This window comes from Rhopalosiphum padi, chromosome 1 (genome assembly GCF_020882245.1).
Source record: "Rhopalosiphum padi isolate XX-2018 chromosome 1, ASM2088224v1, whole genome shotgun sequence".
Taxonomy (NCBI): Eukaryota; Metazoa; Arthropoda; class Insecta; order Hemiptera; family Aphididae; genus Rhopalosiphum; species Rhopalosiphum padi.
The window spans coordinates 84,226,998-84,248,506 of NC_083597.1; the positions used below are offsets into that span (position 1 = coordinate 84,226,998).

General features: G+C 27.7%; 2 protein-coding genes across 3 annotated transcripts in view; one reads left to right on the forward strand and one right to left on the reverse strand.

Annotated features, from left to right (window-relative positions):
* Nucleotides 1-21,509, reverse strand: part of LOC132917319 (dedicator of cytokinesis protein 3) — a 30,529-nt gene that overhangs the window by 6,707 nt on the left and 2,313 nt on the right. For both annotated transcript variants that reach the window (XM_060978017.1, XM_060978016.1), the window contains exons 7-14: nt 4,595-4,679; nt 4,467-4,502; nt 4,244-4,392; nt 4,049-4,130; nt 3,192-3,945; nt 1,039-1,320; nt 457-748; nt 48-291 (exon numbers count right to left, since the gene is read on the reverse strand). In XM_060978017.1, coding sequence (XP_060834000.1) covers nt 48-291; nt 457-748; nt 1,039-1,320; nt 3,192-3,945; nt 4,049-4,130; nt 4,244-4,392; nt 4,467-4,502; nt 4,595-4,679 — 1,924 coding nt within the window. The remainder of the gene's footprint in view (nt 1-47; nt 292-456; nt 749-1,038; nt 1,321-3,191; nt 3,946-4,048; nt 4,131-4,243; nt 4,393-4,466; nt 4,503-4,594; nt 4,680-21,509) is intronic.
* Nucleotides 13,844-18,315, forward strand: LOC132917320 (innexin inx3). The gene is made up of 5 exons (XM_060978018.1): nt 13,844-14,119; nt 15,646-15,846; nt 16,311-16,723; nt 16,785-17,201; nt 17,376-18,315. Exons 2-5 carry the CDS (start codon nt 15,684-15,686, stop codon nt 17,562-17,564), a joined length of 1,182 nt encoding a protein of 393 aa, XP_060834001.1. The 5' UTR covers nt 13,844-14,119; nt 15,646-15,683; the 3' UTR covers nt 17,565-18,315.

The following is a 21,509-nucleotide window of genomic DNA, read 5'->3' on the forward strand; positions in this document are numbered from 1 at the left end:
AATTTGATTATTTGAATAATTATAAATAATAATATATTTTTTTTTACTTGAGTAGGTAAAATCATTTCAAAAGATGAACACAGCATTTTGTCCAATGAAGCAAACACACGATGTACATCATAACGGAAACTATCTTCAAACTGGCCACCAGTTGCACGAGAAAATAATAGGCGAGACTGAATAACAAATTTGAAAATATATTCTAATGAACGGAAACATTTTTGTATCGGCTCTTGGCGGTCTGTTGACATAACTAGCTCAGCACAATGTTGGACGCTACTTAATAACCCTCTAAACATAAAATAGGAAAAAATGTATTATTTAATAAATAATTTTATTTTCAATTTAATCAATGAAACAATTTTTGTCATAAAACTGTATTTGTCATAGCCCGTAGGCATATAATAATTTATTATATGTCTATGGTATTTGTCATTTATATAATCAGGAAATTACTTATATACTAAAGCTGCGGCAAAATGTTCTTTGATGTAAGCATTCATCACTGGTTTAAAATGTTCAAATTTACTGTCATAAAGCAAACTAAAAATGCTGACTAGAACGTGAAATACAAGTCCAGAGTGGATGGTTGAATTGCCATCGTCTGTCGAAAACATCGAGAAGAGAGCGTCCAATATGTCTTGCAAGAACTTCACAAGTTCTTCTCCGTCCAGCCGTAAAGCTCGCGTCAGGGCTTCTTGAATCCGATGAGGGTGTTCTTTCCATTGCAATAATGACAACAAATCCACTGAAAACATAAATATTGCAGTAACTACTTTTTATTCATAAAACAAAACAAAATCCGATAAAATACCACGATGTCTTCTAATCAGATTTATTTGAATAAAATGTTAAAACGTTTAGACTAAAAGAAAACCGGTCTCTATGTTTGAGTGGGCAAACTGGGCAACACGAATTTGAAACGTGCAGTATCGAATTTTCCAGACGCAGTTTTAACGAGACAAGTCGAAATAATAAGCTGTCATCTATAATAATGTTTGACATTCGTATCATAATATAATTCAGATGGTTAGGTACCGTTTTGCGTCAATTTTGTTGAACACAACATTGTGCGAATCGTCACTATTTCTTTATGGCTGCACGAGAACACAGAACCAGGTTCCGGTGAACTGCTCCAAGTAGATGATTCGTGTACACTAGCGGCTAGACCTAAGTAGTCATCGGGGTGAAGTTTGGTGCGCTCGTCGCAACGGTAGACAAACAATTCGTGAATGCCGTCTTGCAGCGTAGCCTCTTCGGGTTCCATCAGCCGCGCGAACGATATGCCGAACAGTTTTTTGTTATCCGCTTTGTCGCGAGCTAGAAACGCAAACGTCAAGTAGATTTTTTTAATAAATACCTACAGCAATCCGTACAACTTAAATTCATAGGTACGTTGGGGAAAAAACTTTTTAAATTTGTAAACATTTTATCTATATTTTCAATAGATAAACATTCATTCAATTTTGCAATAGGTACCTATATCATCATTATGCTGATTAGTAATGTTTAATAATAATTAAGCATATTAATAAAAGTAAAGCTAATCAAAATTAATGTAGAATAATGAATGTACTTGAAAGTTTAAATCATGAAGCACCTACCAAGTACGGTAATAAAATATAATATTTTTGTATTATAAAATTAGCATTATAATTATTTTTTTTTTAAAGTAAAATTGTATTTATTTTAATATATATTATTAATCCTTATTACTTATCATACATTATTGAATTGAATAATGACTAATATTAATATTGTCAAAGTGAATCTATTGAAATGAACGAATTTCAAAATATTAAAGCAAACCTATAATGCTTAAACAGATTAACAGATTATCAATACTGCTATAATAAATTATTTATTACTACTTTACTAGTTATAGTAACTATTATACATTTATTTTTAAATAAAAATAACATGTAATATAATATTATACTATTTATAATAAATAATATTAAATGATAATTATTATAAAAATATAATAATTTTATATTGGTGAATGGTGGTCTATATAGACTATATATTGCGGTTATATCTGTTAAAATTAATTATAGATATGACATATTATATTATATATTTTTTAAATTATGTTACTATTATTTATTGTAAATACATTTTATTAGATACTTCCTAGTATAGGTCTACAATTATTTTATATTATATTATTTTATTTTTAATTTAATACTAAGTATTACAAGTGTCAAGTATAGTAAAAACCTATTAAAATATTGATTTATTGATCACATTATCGGCGATTTCCATTTGTTGGCGGGGTGATAATTTTTTTATGTCCAGCGCATGGACATAAACATATACAGAGTGATTCTTTTATCATTAAACACTCATTATTTCATCATACCTATTGACTTTTTTTCATTTTTTCTTTTTAAATATTTTGTTTCATTCCATTCTCAAATTGTATGAAATATTTAATATTTTTACCTTTTTATTTAATAGTGAAGCCAATATCAACTTTTGTTTTTCAAATGGCAACTTATACTTATATTTAAAATATACTAAATTAATAGGGATAATTTTTTTATGAATTTTAACGTTATACAAATTATTATTTATCGTTAATTTTTTAGCGAGATACGTAGATAGCTTTTCAAAGTTGGGCAGTTTTCGGTTTTTATAATGCTTCTTGTTTCTGAAGACCAGTAGTCAACTGGTAACAGATAATAATAAGAGGTACATAGTATTTTCATATGTAATAAACTCGTTATCGATAATCGATTATCAACGCAGTGATGAACTTTGTACCTGTAGTTACCAACGCCTCACAGCGGTAATAATCTGTAGGACGAACATCTAAAAACCTCAAACCACCCAACTTTGAGCGGCTATAACTCACTAACCGTTAAATGAAAAATAGTAATTTTAACATTAAGATTCATTAAAAAAATGCCCTACTGTTATATAACATTTTAAATTTAGATTGCCATTTGAAAATCAAAAGTTGATAGTGATTTCACTATTAAATATAAGAGTGAAAAAAATAAAAATGTTATATAGTTTTAGAAAAGCATGAAACTAAAAATGTTGAACAAAAAAATTGTGAAAAAGTCAACAGTTTGAAGTAATGAGTGTTTAATGATAAAAGAATCACTCTGTATACGTACTAATTAGTAAACATAAAATGGTTGTGTTTAAATTATATTTTAATGATTGTAACGTGCATGACTTACTAGAACAGTGCCTGTACTCGAAGCGTATGTGCGCGATGTTGTACTTCTCAATGGGCACGGCCAGCCGAATGGTCTCCATCCAACACGGAGCATTGTGATGATAAACAATCATCGAACGGTATTCGGCGAACGAGTCCGTTCCCGATGCGCCCCATATGCAATCCGGGACAACGTTACCCTCGTAGTCGAGGACGACAACAGATACTTCAATGTTCTTGCCAGTCGACTTGCCGCCCTTTTCGAACTCGCCTCTCTCCAAGGTCAGGTACAAGTCGTTCCTCACGTGTCCTGGCATTATCACGTCGGGGAAACCCATTTTTTTCGTGGTCGACACGTTTTTGAACGCCAGTGGGTTTTCTTCACGCACCTGTCGTAGGTCACCGTCTAATATCCGTAGTGATATGACGATACCGTAGTTGGGGTGGCTGGACAGCGGGCTGTACTTGCTGTTCTGTTTCCGGATCAGTGTGTCGTGCAGCTGACAGAAGTCCTTTTCGTCCGTCTGGAACACGCGGAACGTGAATTCCCGCTCGTCGCTGCCGCCGCTGTTGTTCGAGGTCAGCATTTCGCCGATATTCAGGACTGCAACCCCCAGCGGACGTTTGAAATAGGACACCGGTGTCTGCGCTGACGATGACGACGACGACGACGACAGAGACACTTTTTTGGACGACTCGGAGTACACCATTTTACCGATGCGCATTACGTGAGCTACGATGTAAAGATCGCGCGACAAGTCCTGCAGCCCGAGTTCCTATTATACAGACGAAGTATAGTCGGGCGTATATATATTTAGTACATTATTAAAACAAACATAAGAATAAAGAATGATAATTCGCAAGATATTCATAACTTACCGTAAAAATCGTACAATTATTGTGTAATTTTTCAATATAATTGGAAAAGCCTTCTTTAGAAATTTTTACTAAAAATCGTTCACTGGAAATTTTCAAAAACAATGTGATTAATATACAGCGATTATGAAACACGCACGAATAAATTAATATATTTTCATGTTAATATAAGTTATAAATAACAAATATAAAACTTGCCTGATGAATTTAAAGTTTTTGGCATCGTAGAGTGAAAAATATACTTCGGTTTCTTCCCCAATATGGTAACCAAAGTCTCGCATACACATAAACATATGACGTGTTTGAATTTTAGATGTATCTTTAGGTCTTCTTATCGTCCCTCGTGCCTAAAATTGTAATAAATTCATTATTAATATATATTAAATAACTATATATAATAATAGTATAATAAAATACTAACCGATACACCTTGAATGTTTTCCGAACTTTGAACATGCTGAAATTCATAAAGAGAAAAGTTATACGTCTACAAATAATTAAATATAGATAGGTACCTAATTATTGCATTACTAAAATAAATATACATACGACTTTGTAAAGCTCTACGGCACTCATTGTAGCTGGATCAACCATCTCGGCACCACACCTAGGAACTAAATCCAATCCCAGTTTTCTAAAAAAAAAATTTTTATTTTAAAATTTTACATTTTTAATATCTATAGTATACTATAAGGTCTGGAGCAAAAAAATTGTTTAATCATTTTTTTAAAAGCAGGGGTCTGCATATTCCACAATATGATATTTGCTAATTTTAAATTGTTTTATAATTATTTTCAATGTATACGTAATAAAATATTTGGTAATTAACAGTTACTACTACAGTCTATAAGATACGATAATAATAATAATGGTAATAAATAATAACTAATCATAAATTATTTGGTTATTTAATATTTTATCTACTATTTGGATCCTTTATAATATCAACAGTTATGATTTAACTTATTATAGATTTTTAAACTAAATTAATTTTTTCATATTTCGAATAAATAAATTTATATCGTCATACATCTAGAATTATATATTATATTATAAAAATTAATATAGGTATGAGATTTGAGGTTCGGCACATATCCGGAACTATAACTTACGATTCATCATTTTGTTATATATTACTGTGTTTTAATTTTAATCCATACTTATTGTACCATATTCTGTATGACAATTGTTTCTTAAAATTCTTTATTCAACACTTTACAAAAGATATGGTAGGTACCTATCAATGCATTGTAATTTAATCATCAATATATTTTATTACGTTATTTATACTTTATTATTACCTATCACATATATTCTCAATTCTGTACAGCATCGCCATCCGCTTATGTTGACAATCAATGTGTATACTAAAATACTATAGATAGTAAATGTGAAATCATATTACTTATTATTTTATTAAGATTACGCAAATAATTATTCTTTTTTCTCATCGTATAATATTTCTTCTATAATCAATAAATAATAATTATAGTTAACAGCTAAATTAAATACTAGATTCTAGTTATTGGATAAACTCGAAGAAAATAAACGGTTATTAAATAGTTAAAAATGAAAAAATAATCCCTTCTAATCGTGTAATATTTTTAATATGTGATACACTATGTACCATGTGTCCATGTACACTATTTACTTAGGTGCAAGTACATATTGTATTAATTCGCAGGTAATTAAGAAATTATTTTATTCGTGATTATTATTTATAACTATATGGTCCCGGAACTTGATGCATTTGAATTTTTTTCTTTTTCTCTAATATGCGTTTCTCGTATCTATAGAAATTTGATTCATTGAATAATATAAAATCTAATGGAACAATTTCAAACAGCATTTTAAGGAATTTAATGCTTTAGATTCATTTTTTAGTATTTTTGGTGAATTTTATTCACCATTTTATTGTTTTCCATGTATTTTCAATTTTTTTTGAAAATAACTCTTTATTGCAACATATAAAATGACTAATAAAAGATAATAAAATATTTATTAATTTAATGTTATTATATAAAACCTATTAAAAATATTGTTGCTCATATTAATATGTGTAATGATTACAAATAATGCAAATAATATATAAAAAACGAACACAAAAAGGGGGAAAGGTAGTTAATTACTATTCTATACAATAGTTATCAAGTAAACCTCGTGTCCTCGTCATTGGATAAGTCATCATAATGTACGCATTAAATTTGAATTTGATGATAAATCGTAGTAGGTATCTATATTAGGTAAAAAATTCTGATGAGTGAAATCGTCTGTTGGTTTTTTTTACTATAAACATATTTTATGCTATATATTTATATTTCCACTATAGTAATAAATGTTATTATTATTGATTAAAAATAGTATGGTAAGTTGAATAAATTTTAGCAAAAACGCCAAAAACATTACATTTGTTTATATTATTGATATTTAATTGTTATAATAGAATATTTATATCATATATTCTTATATAATTTTTTTTTTATGGAACCAATGCCGACTTATTACAGTAGAACGGTGTGAATAGTTTCGTGGTATAATAAGTACCTATCAAATAAGGATAAAATTAATCTAAATGTCATTATATATATTATATAATTTAATAATGTACATAAAAGTTTCAAGCACCCACGATTATATTTTTAAATAGTAAAATAACTAAAATCGTAATTCTTAATTTGAATATAAAAATAAATTCAAATTTGATCAAAAATGTCAAGAAAAAAATGCATATTTAAATATTTTTTTAGAATTTTAGATTTCAGACTGAACTGCTAATCAAAAACCTTGTACCTATTATATTTGCAAGTTTTAGCAATTAAAATTTTAAAAAAATATAAATTTTTAAATTACAATTATTTATTTAAGTCCAGTGTTTGGTGTGAACCTTTAAAGTTTAAACAAAAGTTAAGTTGATTTTAACCATTTCAAGGAACGTTACTTTTTTTATTTTTCCTAATGTTCTTTTTCCAAATCCAGTATATTAAATATAAGATAATAGATTTTTATATTAAATTATACGTACACATGTTTATATATTTTATTAAATGTTTTCTTATTTTATTATTTCTAAAGTGAATTCGATAGTTGTGTGTTAAGTGCTAATATAGGATTATTATCATTCATTAATATACATCGAATAAACTATTAGATAATGCTTATTAATCGTTATTTGTTACGTATACGGTATAAAGTAGCTATATCTATACCTATATTATTATAAAACTCAGAACCAACGTAACATAATACAGGGTGCTCTACAAAAAATGAACTGATTAGTGATTTTGAATATTTATACATTTTTTTTTGTTAATAAAAGATATTATAAAAACAAATACAGTAGATATTATAAAATACTCTCACTAATTTTTTACGTGCCAAATGAGGAGATTAACTGAATTTTAAATTTGTGAGAGTAGGAGGGGGTTAAAATCTTCATACACAAAACAAGCTAATAAAAAAAAAATATTATTTTAGTTTTAGGCGGCTTTAATCGATACCAAAGAAACCTATAACTAACACCACACGAAATGCTATTCAAATTTTTATAAAACTCATTTTAGCATGAGAATGTTGTAATAGCCTAACTTAATGACTGTTGTTGTAGTGTCAGAGTGGTTAATTGAAAACAAAGTATAATAACTTATAAAATCGATTTGAATGTATCATCTGTTTCTAGAGTTGTTTATTGAAACTAGTATAATTTATACAAAGAGACAAGAATTAGAGCAGGATAAACTTTAGGCGCTTTTTCGATTCGAAAATGAAAAAGACCAGAGCCGGCTCATGCATTGAGGACAATCTGAATATTATTAGGTAATCATTTATGGAACAAAATAATACGTTTTTATTTTACTTAATTTTAAAATATAAATGTGCAGAAATAATAAAAAGATGGAAGATTAACAATAAATTCAATAACACTTAGCTTAGCTATTAGTAGATATCATATAGACGTAAAAAATTGTTTATCTAAAAATATCTTTTATTATTTTTATAGTAGGTGTACACTCTATAATCTCGCATACAAATATACAAGGATTATAAACTAGATATGTATACCATAAAATATTCAGTCAGAGATAAAATAATGAGTAGTATATGCTTTTAAAGTTAATAATTACTAACTAGGTACATATTACCACATTAATAAGGTACATTAATTTAATGAAAATATTACAAAATTGTCAAAATTAAATATATGTCTAATACTAATATATTTTATTTATAGCTGAGACAAAAAAACATAGATAATAATAATAATTTACCTTTGGTTATTATCACATTTTATAATATGTAAACCTATATGATTACCTAAAAAATTCTCAAATTATAAAGCCATATATATACGCTTAGCTAGATCCAAAATCCAATAATTAATAGAAAAGATAAAATTTACAGTATAAAAAACAATCTTAATTTTTTAGTCATCAATTTAAAATATAGTATGACTTAAAATGCATTTAACAACCTATTATACGTATAGCATGATTATCAAATATTAACATATTATTAAACAGTAAACTACCGAAAATACTACAATTAGAAATATATAGTAATATAACACATTACCATTTTTGTACCTAATGAAGTAATGAACAAGATTGTAAATAATTTGCGTTAATTAATATTTTTTAAACTCTGACACAAATCTTTATAAGTATTTTGCTAACGTGTTTACATGTAAAAAGGATAAATTATTCAGTCAGTTATAAATTATAATGTTGATAAACACTGTACCACCAAATATTTCTCAGTCAAACAACAATGTTTTAAAAGATAATAAATTAATTTAAGAAAATAATAAAAATTTTATATTACTGAAAATATTTTTAAAAAACAATTATACAAATGTATTAAATATTAATACATTATTTTTACACATGTACAATTTAATTAATGATCAGTTAGTTAATTCTCGTGTATAATATGAATAAAAATAATAAAAATAGTACTTATAGTAGCATGTTTTAAATAAGAACAAGAATAAATAAAAATTAATTAAATACCTAATTCAAATAACCGTATTAAAATTTGATGATTTGTTACTATTATTGTTAGCTTACAAAGCCGTTTACTGTGATCTTACAACATTGTTTTATTTTTTAAATTAACAAATTACTTAAATTAAAAAACAAAATTAGAAGACTTATAATATTTTGACCACAAATGTGCATTCAATAAGTTTTAAATAAAATGATAATGTTTAATGACATTGATGATAGTAAGTTGATATATTAATAATAATAAAAGAATATTATATTAAAACCACAGGAGCTACCAATAATGAAATATGAATATAAGATCATTTTACTACAGCATTATTAACGAACCTAGTACCGAATACTAAAGATTTAAAACAAGTTCAACGACTGTTTAATTTGAACACATACGAATACCGACAGCCAATATATTATGTAAATTGAATCGTTAAAATTAATACGAAATACAACATATTTTAATAATATAACGCCCAAAACCTACATAAGAATAATAAGTTAACATGAATATAGTACCTACGTTTTTAGTTTTTACTAAATATGTATTATATATAATTATATTAGGTATATAAAAAATAAAGTCACAATTTTATAGTGCAACAATTATCAATAGTTATTATTTTATATGACCTATTTAATATTATACAGTCGATATCATTAGTATATAGTTTATGTATATTATGCAGAATACAAGTACAATATATGTATTTAAATCTGTCCTTGATATATTAATTAACGCAATATACTAATATACTGTTATTTAATACTAACAAAATAAAATAGTTAGATGTATAAAAATTAAATTAAATACTAAAAAAAATTTTTTTTTTAAATAGTTATTACAACATAATAACATTTAAGGACTATAGTAAATTAGTAGACACTTATTACTGATTAATTATAGTCTGTGGTCATATAAAATCGTATACATTATTTTACTTCTTATTTTAAAAATAATTTGAATTTTACATAGTTTATTTACTATTCACTACACATTTATTTTTTGAATTAGCAAGAATTAGAAATAATTTAGAATAGAACAGAATAAAGTATAAAGTAACTTAACAAAACGAACGATTTATTTTTCATGTTCAAACTATATACAAGTATTAAAAGTATTACAAGCATTTAAATACATACAAATTACACATACTTAAAAAAAATGTTTTATGCAATTGACCGGTTAATAGAATCAAAATGATCTAAACCAATGTGATCACCTTAAGCGGAACTATTAACCAAATATATACCTAGATAATTATCATTATAAACAATATGAACTATACATATTCATGTTAATTGTGATTTGTGAAGCTGACACCTCCAAGACCAATTTATTTGAAACTTATTTTGTTCTGTTGAAGTGAATCACAAAAATTCTAAAAAAAATATTCTACTGGCGAAAATGAACTCCAACAAAATTGAGTAATGCTCCAATAATTTTCAATGTATCGAAATTGTTATACTGTTTTAGTTATGATATATTGGAACAACATTTCAAAAAACAAAGTTCCTCAAAAAAAAATTAAGTCCAATAAATAGTAACATTTAAAATCGGATAATATTCCGAATGCATTGCATTTAGTACTTCAACATCACAACTTGTTGGTAGTCTACTCTTAATCTATATTAATTAATGGGTTTACTTGCTTCGTTCAGCCTCAGACAAACCATATAATCATATTTCATAAATATATTAAATCGGATTATTATCAACATTTTACATTTCATAGGGTCATTAACGTTATTCACCAACGATTATAGTCCGACAATCCTTTTATTTGTAAACAAATAACATTAATAACGGGCATAGGCATGCGCAAAACTTAATTGTAGATACTAGATGTTGCTGAAAATTATTTATTTATATGTGTATAAGCATTAAGCTTTAAGAAAAGAGCATTCACATAATAATAATAGCACTTTTTCTTCAGTCTTGAAAATGTATTTGGCAAAAATGTAATTTATTTTATACAATACGTCAATACACATTATGCTTTGATTAAAAACAAATTTAGTCATAACAAAACACAATTTTCTAAAAGTTATGATAAAAACAATAATAATAATACATTTAATAATATTAAAAATAATAACTTAATTAAATATTTTAAAATAATATCATAAGAAATAGCATTTAATAGGTGATATTCTCTTGTAAATTATAACTATTAATAGTAATAACTATATTTAGTAAGAAAAAATAAAAATTGTGAGTGAAAACTGAAATTATTCGCAGCCCTAAAGTGTTCTTATAGCATACCCTGCAACACCAGTGTGCACACCTATAATGGCGGGCGAAGAACATTATAATCCGATATAACTTAATTTACCGTAACATATTAATATATTATATCATGTAATATATATTAATACAAAATTTAAACTCAATTAACACTTAGATACAATTAAAAATATATAATCATTTGATATCATGTTAAAATCCTATTAATCGATCAAACATTTAGTCTACGGAGATAAGTGATTTCATTTAATAAAACTTTAATTAGAGTCACACTGGGACGCAGTTTGATTAGATGCGCCATCGGTAATAGACCTTTTATTAATGAACTATAATTAAGTACATACACATTTCACAGTGTCTCACAGAATAGTCTACATGTTAGATAGGTATATGCGTTTTAGAATTTAGGTAGGTACCATTATTTAAGTAAATTATGTGTATTTTAATAATCTTATAAAATTGTAATAATATTGTATAATGTATTAAAATTTAACAGATATCCCTGACTGACTGATGAAGTTGAACTCATCTTGTATTTTTAAAATTATTTGTTTTTACTTCTAATATAAAATTTTATGTTATATTTTTGGAATCACAAACAAGAGTTTTATGATGTTAAATAAACAAAGACAGTATTATAATTTATAACCTTATAGGGCCAGTAGGTAAAATTCCAAAATGCACAGCTATTTAATAAATGTCTACAGAATTATTTGATTTTAAAGTCCATGTCGCAGACAGGCAAATATATATCACTTGCCAGATATTATTAAATATTATTTAAAACAATAAATGGCGACCTAAAATATTAGATAGATTTGACAAACACAGTGAAACATAAAGATAACATACTTCTCCATGTAAATAAGTCTAACTTAAATCAATATGGGCTATATTGATAAATGTATGAATTTTCAGGAATAACATATCATATTGTGTATATTATACATTTTTATAATGGTAAAGGAGGAAGATTTTAGTGGTTTTTTTTGTATTAAATAAAAACCTATTAATGATACTTAAAATAAAAATAGTATAGGTATTGTGTATTATCAATTGTAAAAAAAAAAGCACACAGTGAATTTTCGAGATTTTAATTGTTTGCATTAAATTTAAAACCTTAGCTTCTAATTGTTAGTTATTTCTTATTATTCACCATTTGTATAAAAACGTTCATATAAAATGTGTACGCCTATTTTACAATGTTGGGTTGTTTACAAAATATAAATTATCGCTGAGATTTTGAAAATAAGCGAATAATAGCAATAATAAAATTTCCGTATCAGTTTGACGGTTTATATTGTTTAATAATAAATTACATGATGAAAAAATGTTTGTTTTTTAGAATATATAATTTAAATGAAGAGGGGTATGGAACTGTAAGGCGGTCGCCGCGGGTTGGCTAAAAAAATTCATTGACCTACCCAAAATTTAAGACACAATTTGCGCTTGAGTAAATTGCTAACAAAAATTTGAAGGTAAATACTTATTTATAATTTATACAACTAAAATAATCCCGAGGACCTATGAATTATTAAATACATTTTTGATGATCAAATCATGTTTTGATGTTTTCATATTGTATATAATTATAAATTATTATAGTATATTTTAAAATATCAGCTCCGTGTAGATTGTAATAGACATTTTAGATTTTGAACAGAGCAACAGAGGCATTGTTACATATCAGAAACCAGTTTTTCAAATAATAAAAAATTCCTGTAGCTAAAAGAAGATGAAAAAATTGTATAATTATCTTGCGGCAGTATTTCGAGGATGAACATCAAAATAACGATCTAGAATTATAAGCATTTAGAAAGCTCTCGATTTTTACTAAATCTTGACAGTTGGCTATACTTAAGTGAACCTATAGGAGAATGGCAAAGACGTATAAATGGTTTATTACACTTCGCCGTGTCATAATAAAACAAATACTTTATTCTCGGTTCTCACAGCGAGAACAATACAATTTATTATTGTGTACGGAAATCCGTTGTTTTCTTTATATAACATTATGTATATTATACCTAAACGAATTCTCACCGCGTCAAAACTTTCTATTTTTCATAACGGCAGTAGGTACACTGTGTACGCTTAGTGCCTACCAATCTTACTGCTGTGTATACCATGTTACATGAAAAATTTAAACAACATCAAAAATGATTTAAAATTGGCAGATTTTCGGTTTGTCAGTCAGTCATCGCGAGAAAATCCTACGCCCCTGCGGCTGCCGTTCGCATATAATAGTAACCAGATAGGATAAAAAGGTATAAAAACGCAACCCGTTCGACGGAAACTAGCGCGGGTATGGCGCCACCTACCGGGCTGGACTGGCAGCGCGTTTCCGTAAAAAGATTGGAACGCGGCAAGATTATTTCCACACATCTCAGAACGGATTTCGGCTGTAAATCCACCATAAATCGTAATAACTAATCACTCGACAGTCATTAATATCGTAGTATAGTTTCGATCGGAAATCCGTCTCGTAAATCCCCTCCACGCACGCGTCCCTGCACTCTATGGCACCGCCGAACAACAGCTCGTCGTGTAACGCGGTGGTGAACACATAATATCATCAAGCGCGCGGCGGATACCGGTTCCGAGCGCTCCGCGTTCCAGCGGCGGCGACTAACCCGTGCACCGCGGCGCGCGTTCGTCCACCGGTTTGATACAGTCGACGAACGAACCGCTAGTAACGGCGACTGCATCGACTGGGTGCGGACTATCGCCATCCGATACGTGTTACGCGCGAAGTAACGACGACAATAAAATATTACGATTCCAGATCGGCGGTGACACACGATATTTCACCCAGGCATTGCTGACGAACTGGTTAGTTTTCACACTTTTTGATTTATTCCCCTCCCACCCCGTAATATAGCGCTTTATTTAATAACAATATTGTTATCGTATCATACAAATAATGATCCATATTATACTGTATATTATAATACCATATTTTAGTTTTGACTGTGATACGGTGATGTCCTAGAGCGGCTCAGAGGTTTTTTCAACTTGATCAATATCATTACCATAATAATAATATTTGTATTTTCGTATAAAAATCTTTTGCGCTATAACTTGTTGCTGCTTTGTATTTGTTTCGACCTACGCCATCGCGCCGCAAACACCTGACATACAGTAAATGACGTCTAGCACGTCACCGCTTCCCATTGTTTGCTATCACAACGTGTAAACGTGCTTTTTGTTTTTACATTATTATACAGGTACCTACCGAATGATAATTATGTTTTGTGTGTACATATTATTATTATTATTTTGTAGGTAACATGCGTGTATTACAGTGATAGATAAATAAGTATGATATGCGTACGCATTATCATCGTAGTTCTCGCGCTTTTATACAAAATTGGTGAATCGGGTAAAACGTATGTTAGAATTCCGGAGGACCGTTTGAAGGGGAAAAGGATTTCGGTTTATTAGAAAAAAGATGTATTATAAATTCCTATATCTTATATTTTTATATTATAGATTCTCGATATAATAAATTCATGACTGGCTATGATGACGATATCTCGAACATCTGCCGCTTCTGAATTGAAATCGTCGGGGGACGCGCTAGTAAAATGAATCATTATTACAACTAATAAAACATTGTGCAACAGAATAGTGTTGTTCGAGTCATGCGTAATTGTTGATGATGTGTTGTGCGCAGTGTTATAAACACATAGGTGAACGAGAAAATTCGAAGAATGGTCGGTGCATATTGTAATGGGTACATCGTACATGACTACATGAGTCACTCGGCGGCGTACCTTTACGGCCATACAGCATACGATTTATTTCACCCGAAGACATAATATATATATATATATATTTTATATATATATTAACAACAATAATATATTTTATGAACACGTCGGAATTATTATTACGGGTATGCGTGTGCGTACCTATGTGATATTATTATGTGTGCGTGCGATCGGGTCGAAAAACCAGTTTTGAGCATAATAATAGACAACGGGCAACCGTCTAAGAACTCCGGTGCATTCGAGGAGCAGTGCTGCATGATCGACAATGGGGAGGGGGAGACCATGGCAAGTGGCACAGCACAGCACGGGAGGCTGTTGACATCAGACAACAGATACCTGTTACTGCGTGTCTATAATATATATACAGGCACACAGCATACCTCCGCCGATGTCCGGTGGCATGCCTGAAGACTGTAGATTTTAGTTGTTATTTTTGTATACACCCCCCCGCCCCCTGGTTAAGCTGGCCACGGTTTTTCAGTTTTTGCGCGATTTGTACGACGTTTAGACGTCGAACGACCATTTTAATTTTCCGGAAATTATCATTGAATATAAATTGATTGTTGTGCATGTCCCCCGATTTAGATCCGATCGTTGTGTAATAACGCATAAAGGACGACGATATGGCCATATTCCCGATGCTGTCGGCTGTGGCCGGCTTCATTAAGGTGCGTTACGTGGTGGACAAGGCCAACATCGACAACGCAGTGTTCAGAGCGCATTACAGGCTCACCACGGCAATACTTTTTGGATGTTGTATACTGGTCACTGCTAACAATCTAATAGGTATGTGTAATTTTACAATTATTTTTCCAATGCGAATTATATAATGGTAAATTATTTGAAGAATAGCAACTCACAACGGTGAACGCTGCTTTATTATTGTTTGTAATAAAGGAGGCAATTCCTTTCAATTGACCCTGGACCTATATAAATAATAAGCAAGTGAATGGGTTGTTCAAAGAGTAGATTATTAATCATAAATTCATAAAAACAAATTAACATTACAAAGTGACGCAATTGTGGGGACCCTGGTAGAACCAAGATTTAAATTCTCTTTGTCTCCTCCAAAAAAAAAATATTGTAAAATAGCATAGTAGATTAGTATGTATCCAGAGAATTTCTTTTTTTTTATATAAACTACCTGTTGCTTATAATTCTGAATTACAACTGTTACATTTATTATCAAGGACGAAACAGCCAAATTTTAGAAGTTGTCTGATTATTCATGTTGACATTTATATTTTTAGGTGATCCTATATCTTGTATAACTGATGGTGCTATCCCAGAACATGTTATTAACACATTTTGTTGGATTACCCATACATTTACACTGCCAGATAAAATTGGCAAAGGTCTTGGTACACATGTTGCTCATCCTGGTGTATCAGATTATATAGATGGTACAGATCAAGTACGCTACCATGCTTATTATCAATGGGTGCCGTTTATGCTATTTTTCCAAGGCATTCTGTTCTATGTGCCCCACTGGTTATGGAAAAATTGGGAAGAAGGCAAAATTCGCATGATCACTGATGGTGTACGTGGTGCTTCTATTGGACAAAATGATGACAGACTAGGTCGTCAAAAACAATTAGTTCAATACCTTATTGATACATTACATATGCACAATGTTTATGCTTCAGGATATTTCTTATGTGAAGTAAATATTTGAATAAAGTCTTGGTTTTTATATTTTATTTAATGTTTGATGTAATTTTTAGGTATTCAATTTTCTTAATGTAATTGGAAATATGTTCCTCATTGACAGTTTCTTGGGAGGAGAATTTTTTTCGTACGGTACTAAAGTTTTAGAACTCAGTCAAATGGATCAAGAAAACCGAATTGATCCAATGGTAGCTGTTTTCCCTAGAGTAACTAAATGCACATTCCACAAGTATGGTCCATCTGGATCAATGCAAACACATGATGCACTCTGTGTATTGGCATTGAATATCTTGAATGAAAAAATCTACATATTTTTATGGTTTTGGTTCATTATATTGGCTGTCATATCTGGAATGGCATTGGCATATAGTATCGCTGTTGTAACATTACCCTCAATTAGAGAAACAATTTTACTACGCCGTTTTAAATTTGGTACACCACAATCAGTGTCAGCACTTATCAGGAAAACACAGGTAAGCTTTTTTAAAATTATTATAATAGTAACATTTTTTTTTGTCCAAAAACTAATGATTGTGTAATAATCATATCAAATGTAATAAACTCCTTTTCTTGAAAACAAAATATTAAAAAACCTTATTCATACATTTAATATTTAATAATAACTATTGAAACTAATTATATTTCAGGTTGGAGATTTCTTATTATTACATCTTTTGGGTCAAAATATGAATATGGGACAGTTTACCGAAGTATTAGATGATCTCAGTTCACGATTACATTTGGGAAATAATTTACCAACTGCTCCTTCGACACTGGAATTATCACCAATGTATCCTTTGGATAAATTGAGACTTCACAAAGAAACTGAGGCTTAGACTTGAACAACAACAAAAATCAATCAATGTCTATAGTTTTTTTTATCTAATAAGAAAAACATCTGGAGTTGAAAATATTTAATCTCAAACTGTGTTCAATACAGTAACTGTGTTACTTAGAAAAACATTCCATATACACAACCTTTGAACATTAAGTAATTTATGTGTTATTCAAATATTAGTTATAAGACCAAATTTTTTCAACTACATATTTTATTTTGATACAGTTTTTTACATCTTCCATGTTAATCAATTGGTAACCTAACTATTCCTACATATAAATAAATGTATCGTGTTCTTTTATATTTAAATGATTGACTAGCAGTCATGTTATGCATCTTGGCGCTAATTAGTATAAACAATTATTTTAATTATATATAATAAGTTATTTTGATTTTAAATTGGAGGTTTAACTTCTATTAAAGTTGTAATTAATTGTGATAAGATATTGTGAACTGTAAATTTTAAAATTATTTTAATTGATTTATTTTAACAAAAAATTGTATAAAAAGTCTCCTTATATTGGTATCGATGATTTGATTTTAATTGTTAAATTTAAAGGACTAATAATGTATTCAATAATAATTTTAAATATTAAATAAATGAACTTTACAATTATATATTATACATAAACTATGAATTATTTAATGATTATATGCATTAATCAATTTTATTCATAATGTTATATTACACTAACGAAAAATGTATTATTATTTTAATATAATACTATTTATATTTTAAAATACCACAACTAGACTTGAATTACATATGTAAGTAATAATCAATTTAACCTTTTTCCTTTGCCAATAAATAGTGCATTCATCAAGACAATATAAAGGCATGAACATGAGTGTATGCACAGGTATTCAAAGAATTTTTATAATATTGCCTAAATTTCAAAATAATACTTAAAAAAAGTACAAGATATTTATCTAAGTACATACATAATAGATTTTACGGCTTGATGAAGAATTATGAAAGTATGTCCTTTATAATAAATAATTACAAAAAAAAAAATTATTTTTAAACATGAAAATAAAATACTTTTAAATCAATTATTTTCTAATAAGAACTAAAAATAGTAATGGTAATAACTATTAATAAATATTTTTAAGGAGTACATTTCATCATCTATTTATCCTGGGACTAAGAGAACTGCTGAGTACTAAGTGACTAAACAACTCTTGATCTTTGTAGATAAAAAGAAATTAAAAAGGTAGTAATATGTTAAAATTCAAGCTATAATTTCCAATAAAAAAATGTACTAGTCTCAACAAAAACACATTATTTTATTAAAAAGATTACATTATTTAAAGATTAATTGCAAACTTTTTACTATTTAATATTATAGTTCTAAATTTTATTCTAAACATAAGAAAAGGATTTATTTTTAAAATTTTCATATATTAACATAAAAAATAAAAAACAGATTAGCATAACATATTATTAATAATTGTAATTGGAATATTATTTCCATATAAAAATATTATTATTATAAGTATATTAACAGTTAAACATTTTAAACACTATATATAATATATAGCAAATACAGCATTAAGAAAAAACTTTTGTGTTAATCAACAAGTTGTTAACTTTTAATTATTTTTATCAATTAGAAGTATTCAAGTATAAAACAAGATTCAATTTTTTATTGATTTTATTTTATTAATAATTTTTATATTTTTTATTATAGGATGGTAAAATGATTGTAATTCTAATATGTTTTACTTTTATACAAAAATGAATTTGTAGAAGTATTGTTAAAATCCTGAAATTATGCAATGGTTGGACTGTCTTTAAACAAATAATTAAGATCAGGGTTGGGCCGGAGGGCCAAGATTCCTACCTGGGCCCTTGCCGTATTATATTTCCTGAGCCCTTGTACTGTGTTATCCCAAAATACAGAATAAAATTATTGGGCCTCAGAAAATAATTCCTGCCTGGGCTCTCAGGTACCCAGGCCGACTGATTAAGATATAGAATTACTTCAAGAATTCATTGATTGAATAAACTTAAAAAATAAATAATAATGCACAATATGCCCTTGCTAAAACTACCAAACTACTTTTTTTTAAACTAAGGTAAGTTGATTAAGTTATGTTAAAATTACTTAAAAAATGATTGAGTAACTAATTTGGGGTATACATTAATTAAGAAAACATTAAATAAGTTCATCAAAATAACTAAATTGTATAACCTTATCTAACATTTTTATTTTATTATTTTTCTCACTACCTATGTTGTACTCATATTTTTTAACGTTATACCTACATAAATTATCTACATTGTATTTAATATTCATAATGCTAGTCAGCATCTAACTTAATGTTCACATTGTATACTATGCCAATAACCTTAGTTGTTGCGGCTTTAATAAAAAAAAAAAATAAGTTCAGTTGAAAGTTTAAAATTGTTTTTTTTTATATTACTCACTCTTATATTATGTTGTAATTGTAAATAGAACAGTCAAATTTTAGTAAAGATAAACAATTAATACAACCCAGCCATTTTATTTATATATATATAAGTATTTATTATTTTATTTTATAATATATTATAAATTAAATAAATAATCTACAATTAATAAATTACACAAACCATTTATTCAATTTTAATAATAAAGTTTTTGTTTTTTCTCATCAGACCCTCTCCTCTACCTTAACAGTTGTCCAACTACACAGAAGAATCATTCTACGTGAGCATTTTATGGTACTGAGATAGTATTTTTTATATAAATATGTAAATAACCTTTAAAAAAATTAAGTTAAGTTAAAATTTTTTATAACTATTAGTAATTAAGACAATAACTTGGTTATATTTTAACTAGAAATATTATTCATAAAACTATGTTATAACTTAACTTCAAACTTTTTAACTAGATAATGAGATACTGTCTAACTACTAACCTTTAGCTCATATAGCTATAGTTTTTAGTAGAATGTAAAAAAAAAATTACTAATGAATATTAACATAGTGTATAATATGGTATATTATGACAATTTATTGTGAGTGGCAAACGTTTAAAAATAATTACAATGAATGCATTCATTGACTTTTTTGGAATATGAATGGGACTATGTTCAATTAAAATAATAAATGAATGTGAATATGTTTAATGTTTATGTTTTGCAATGGACATGCAATGTAATTTTTTCCATTAACTTCAGTCAAATATATAGGTTTTCATACCATGTTTCATTTTTTTTGTCAAACTATTCAAATTAGGTAACCATAACATATCTTCACAAATTATTAGGGAAACGTAAATATTTATAAAAAGCTAGTATTCAATTATTGTAATCATAATTGATTATAAATAGTTCTATATTACAATCATTGATTATAAATAACTGAATTAGTGAATTAGGGATTTATAATTATTGATACAATACACATTAAAAAAATTTAAATATCAAACAAATATGGTAGTACACATGACATTTCCTTAATAAACTTTGTAATAAATTGAACATGTTAACTTAATTTGAATAGCTTAAGTGCAAAATGAAAAAATTTGAAAAGATTTATAGTCTAATTTTTTATAATTTGTACATGTCTAGCCAGAGTTAATAATATCTTCAGATCCTCTTAACATTTAATGAAAATAATATGAGTATAAATCAATTAAATATATATTATATTTTGAGATAGTATGTTAGCTAGAATAATACATTTTAGTTTATAATATAATATTATTATTAAAATTAATATTGTATCTAAAATAAATAATAATTTAATAGATCATAGATGCTACACAAATTATTATTAAAATCTTTGATTATTATTATAAAGGATGGGACACTTGCCCTGGGCCTTGCTATAAATATTAAAATAATAATTGTTATTTAAATTAGAAATATTAATTCATATATTATATGTAGCTATAAATGAATCGAAAAATGTTAAACATATTTATTCAAGTTTGATTGTGTAGTGTGATATATT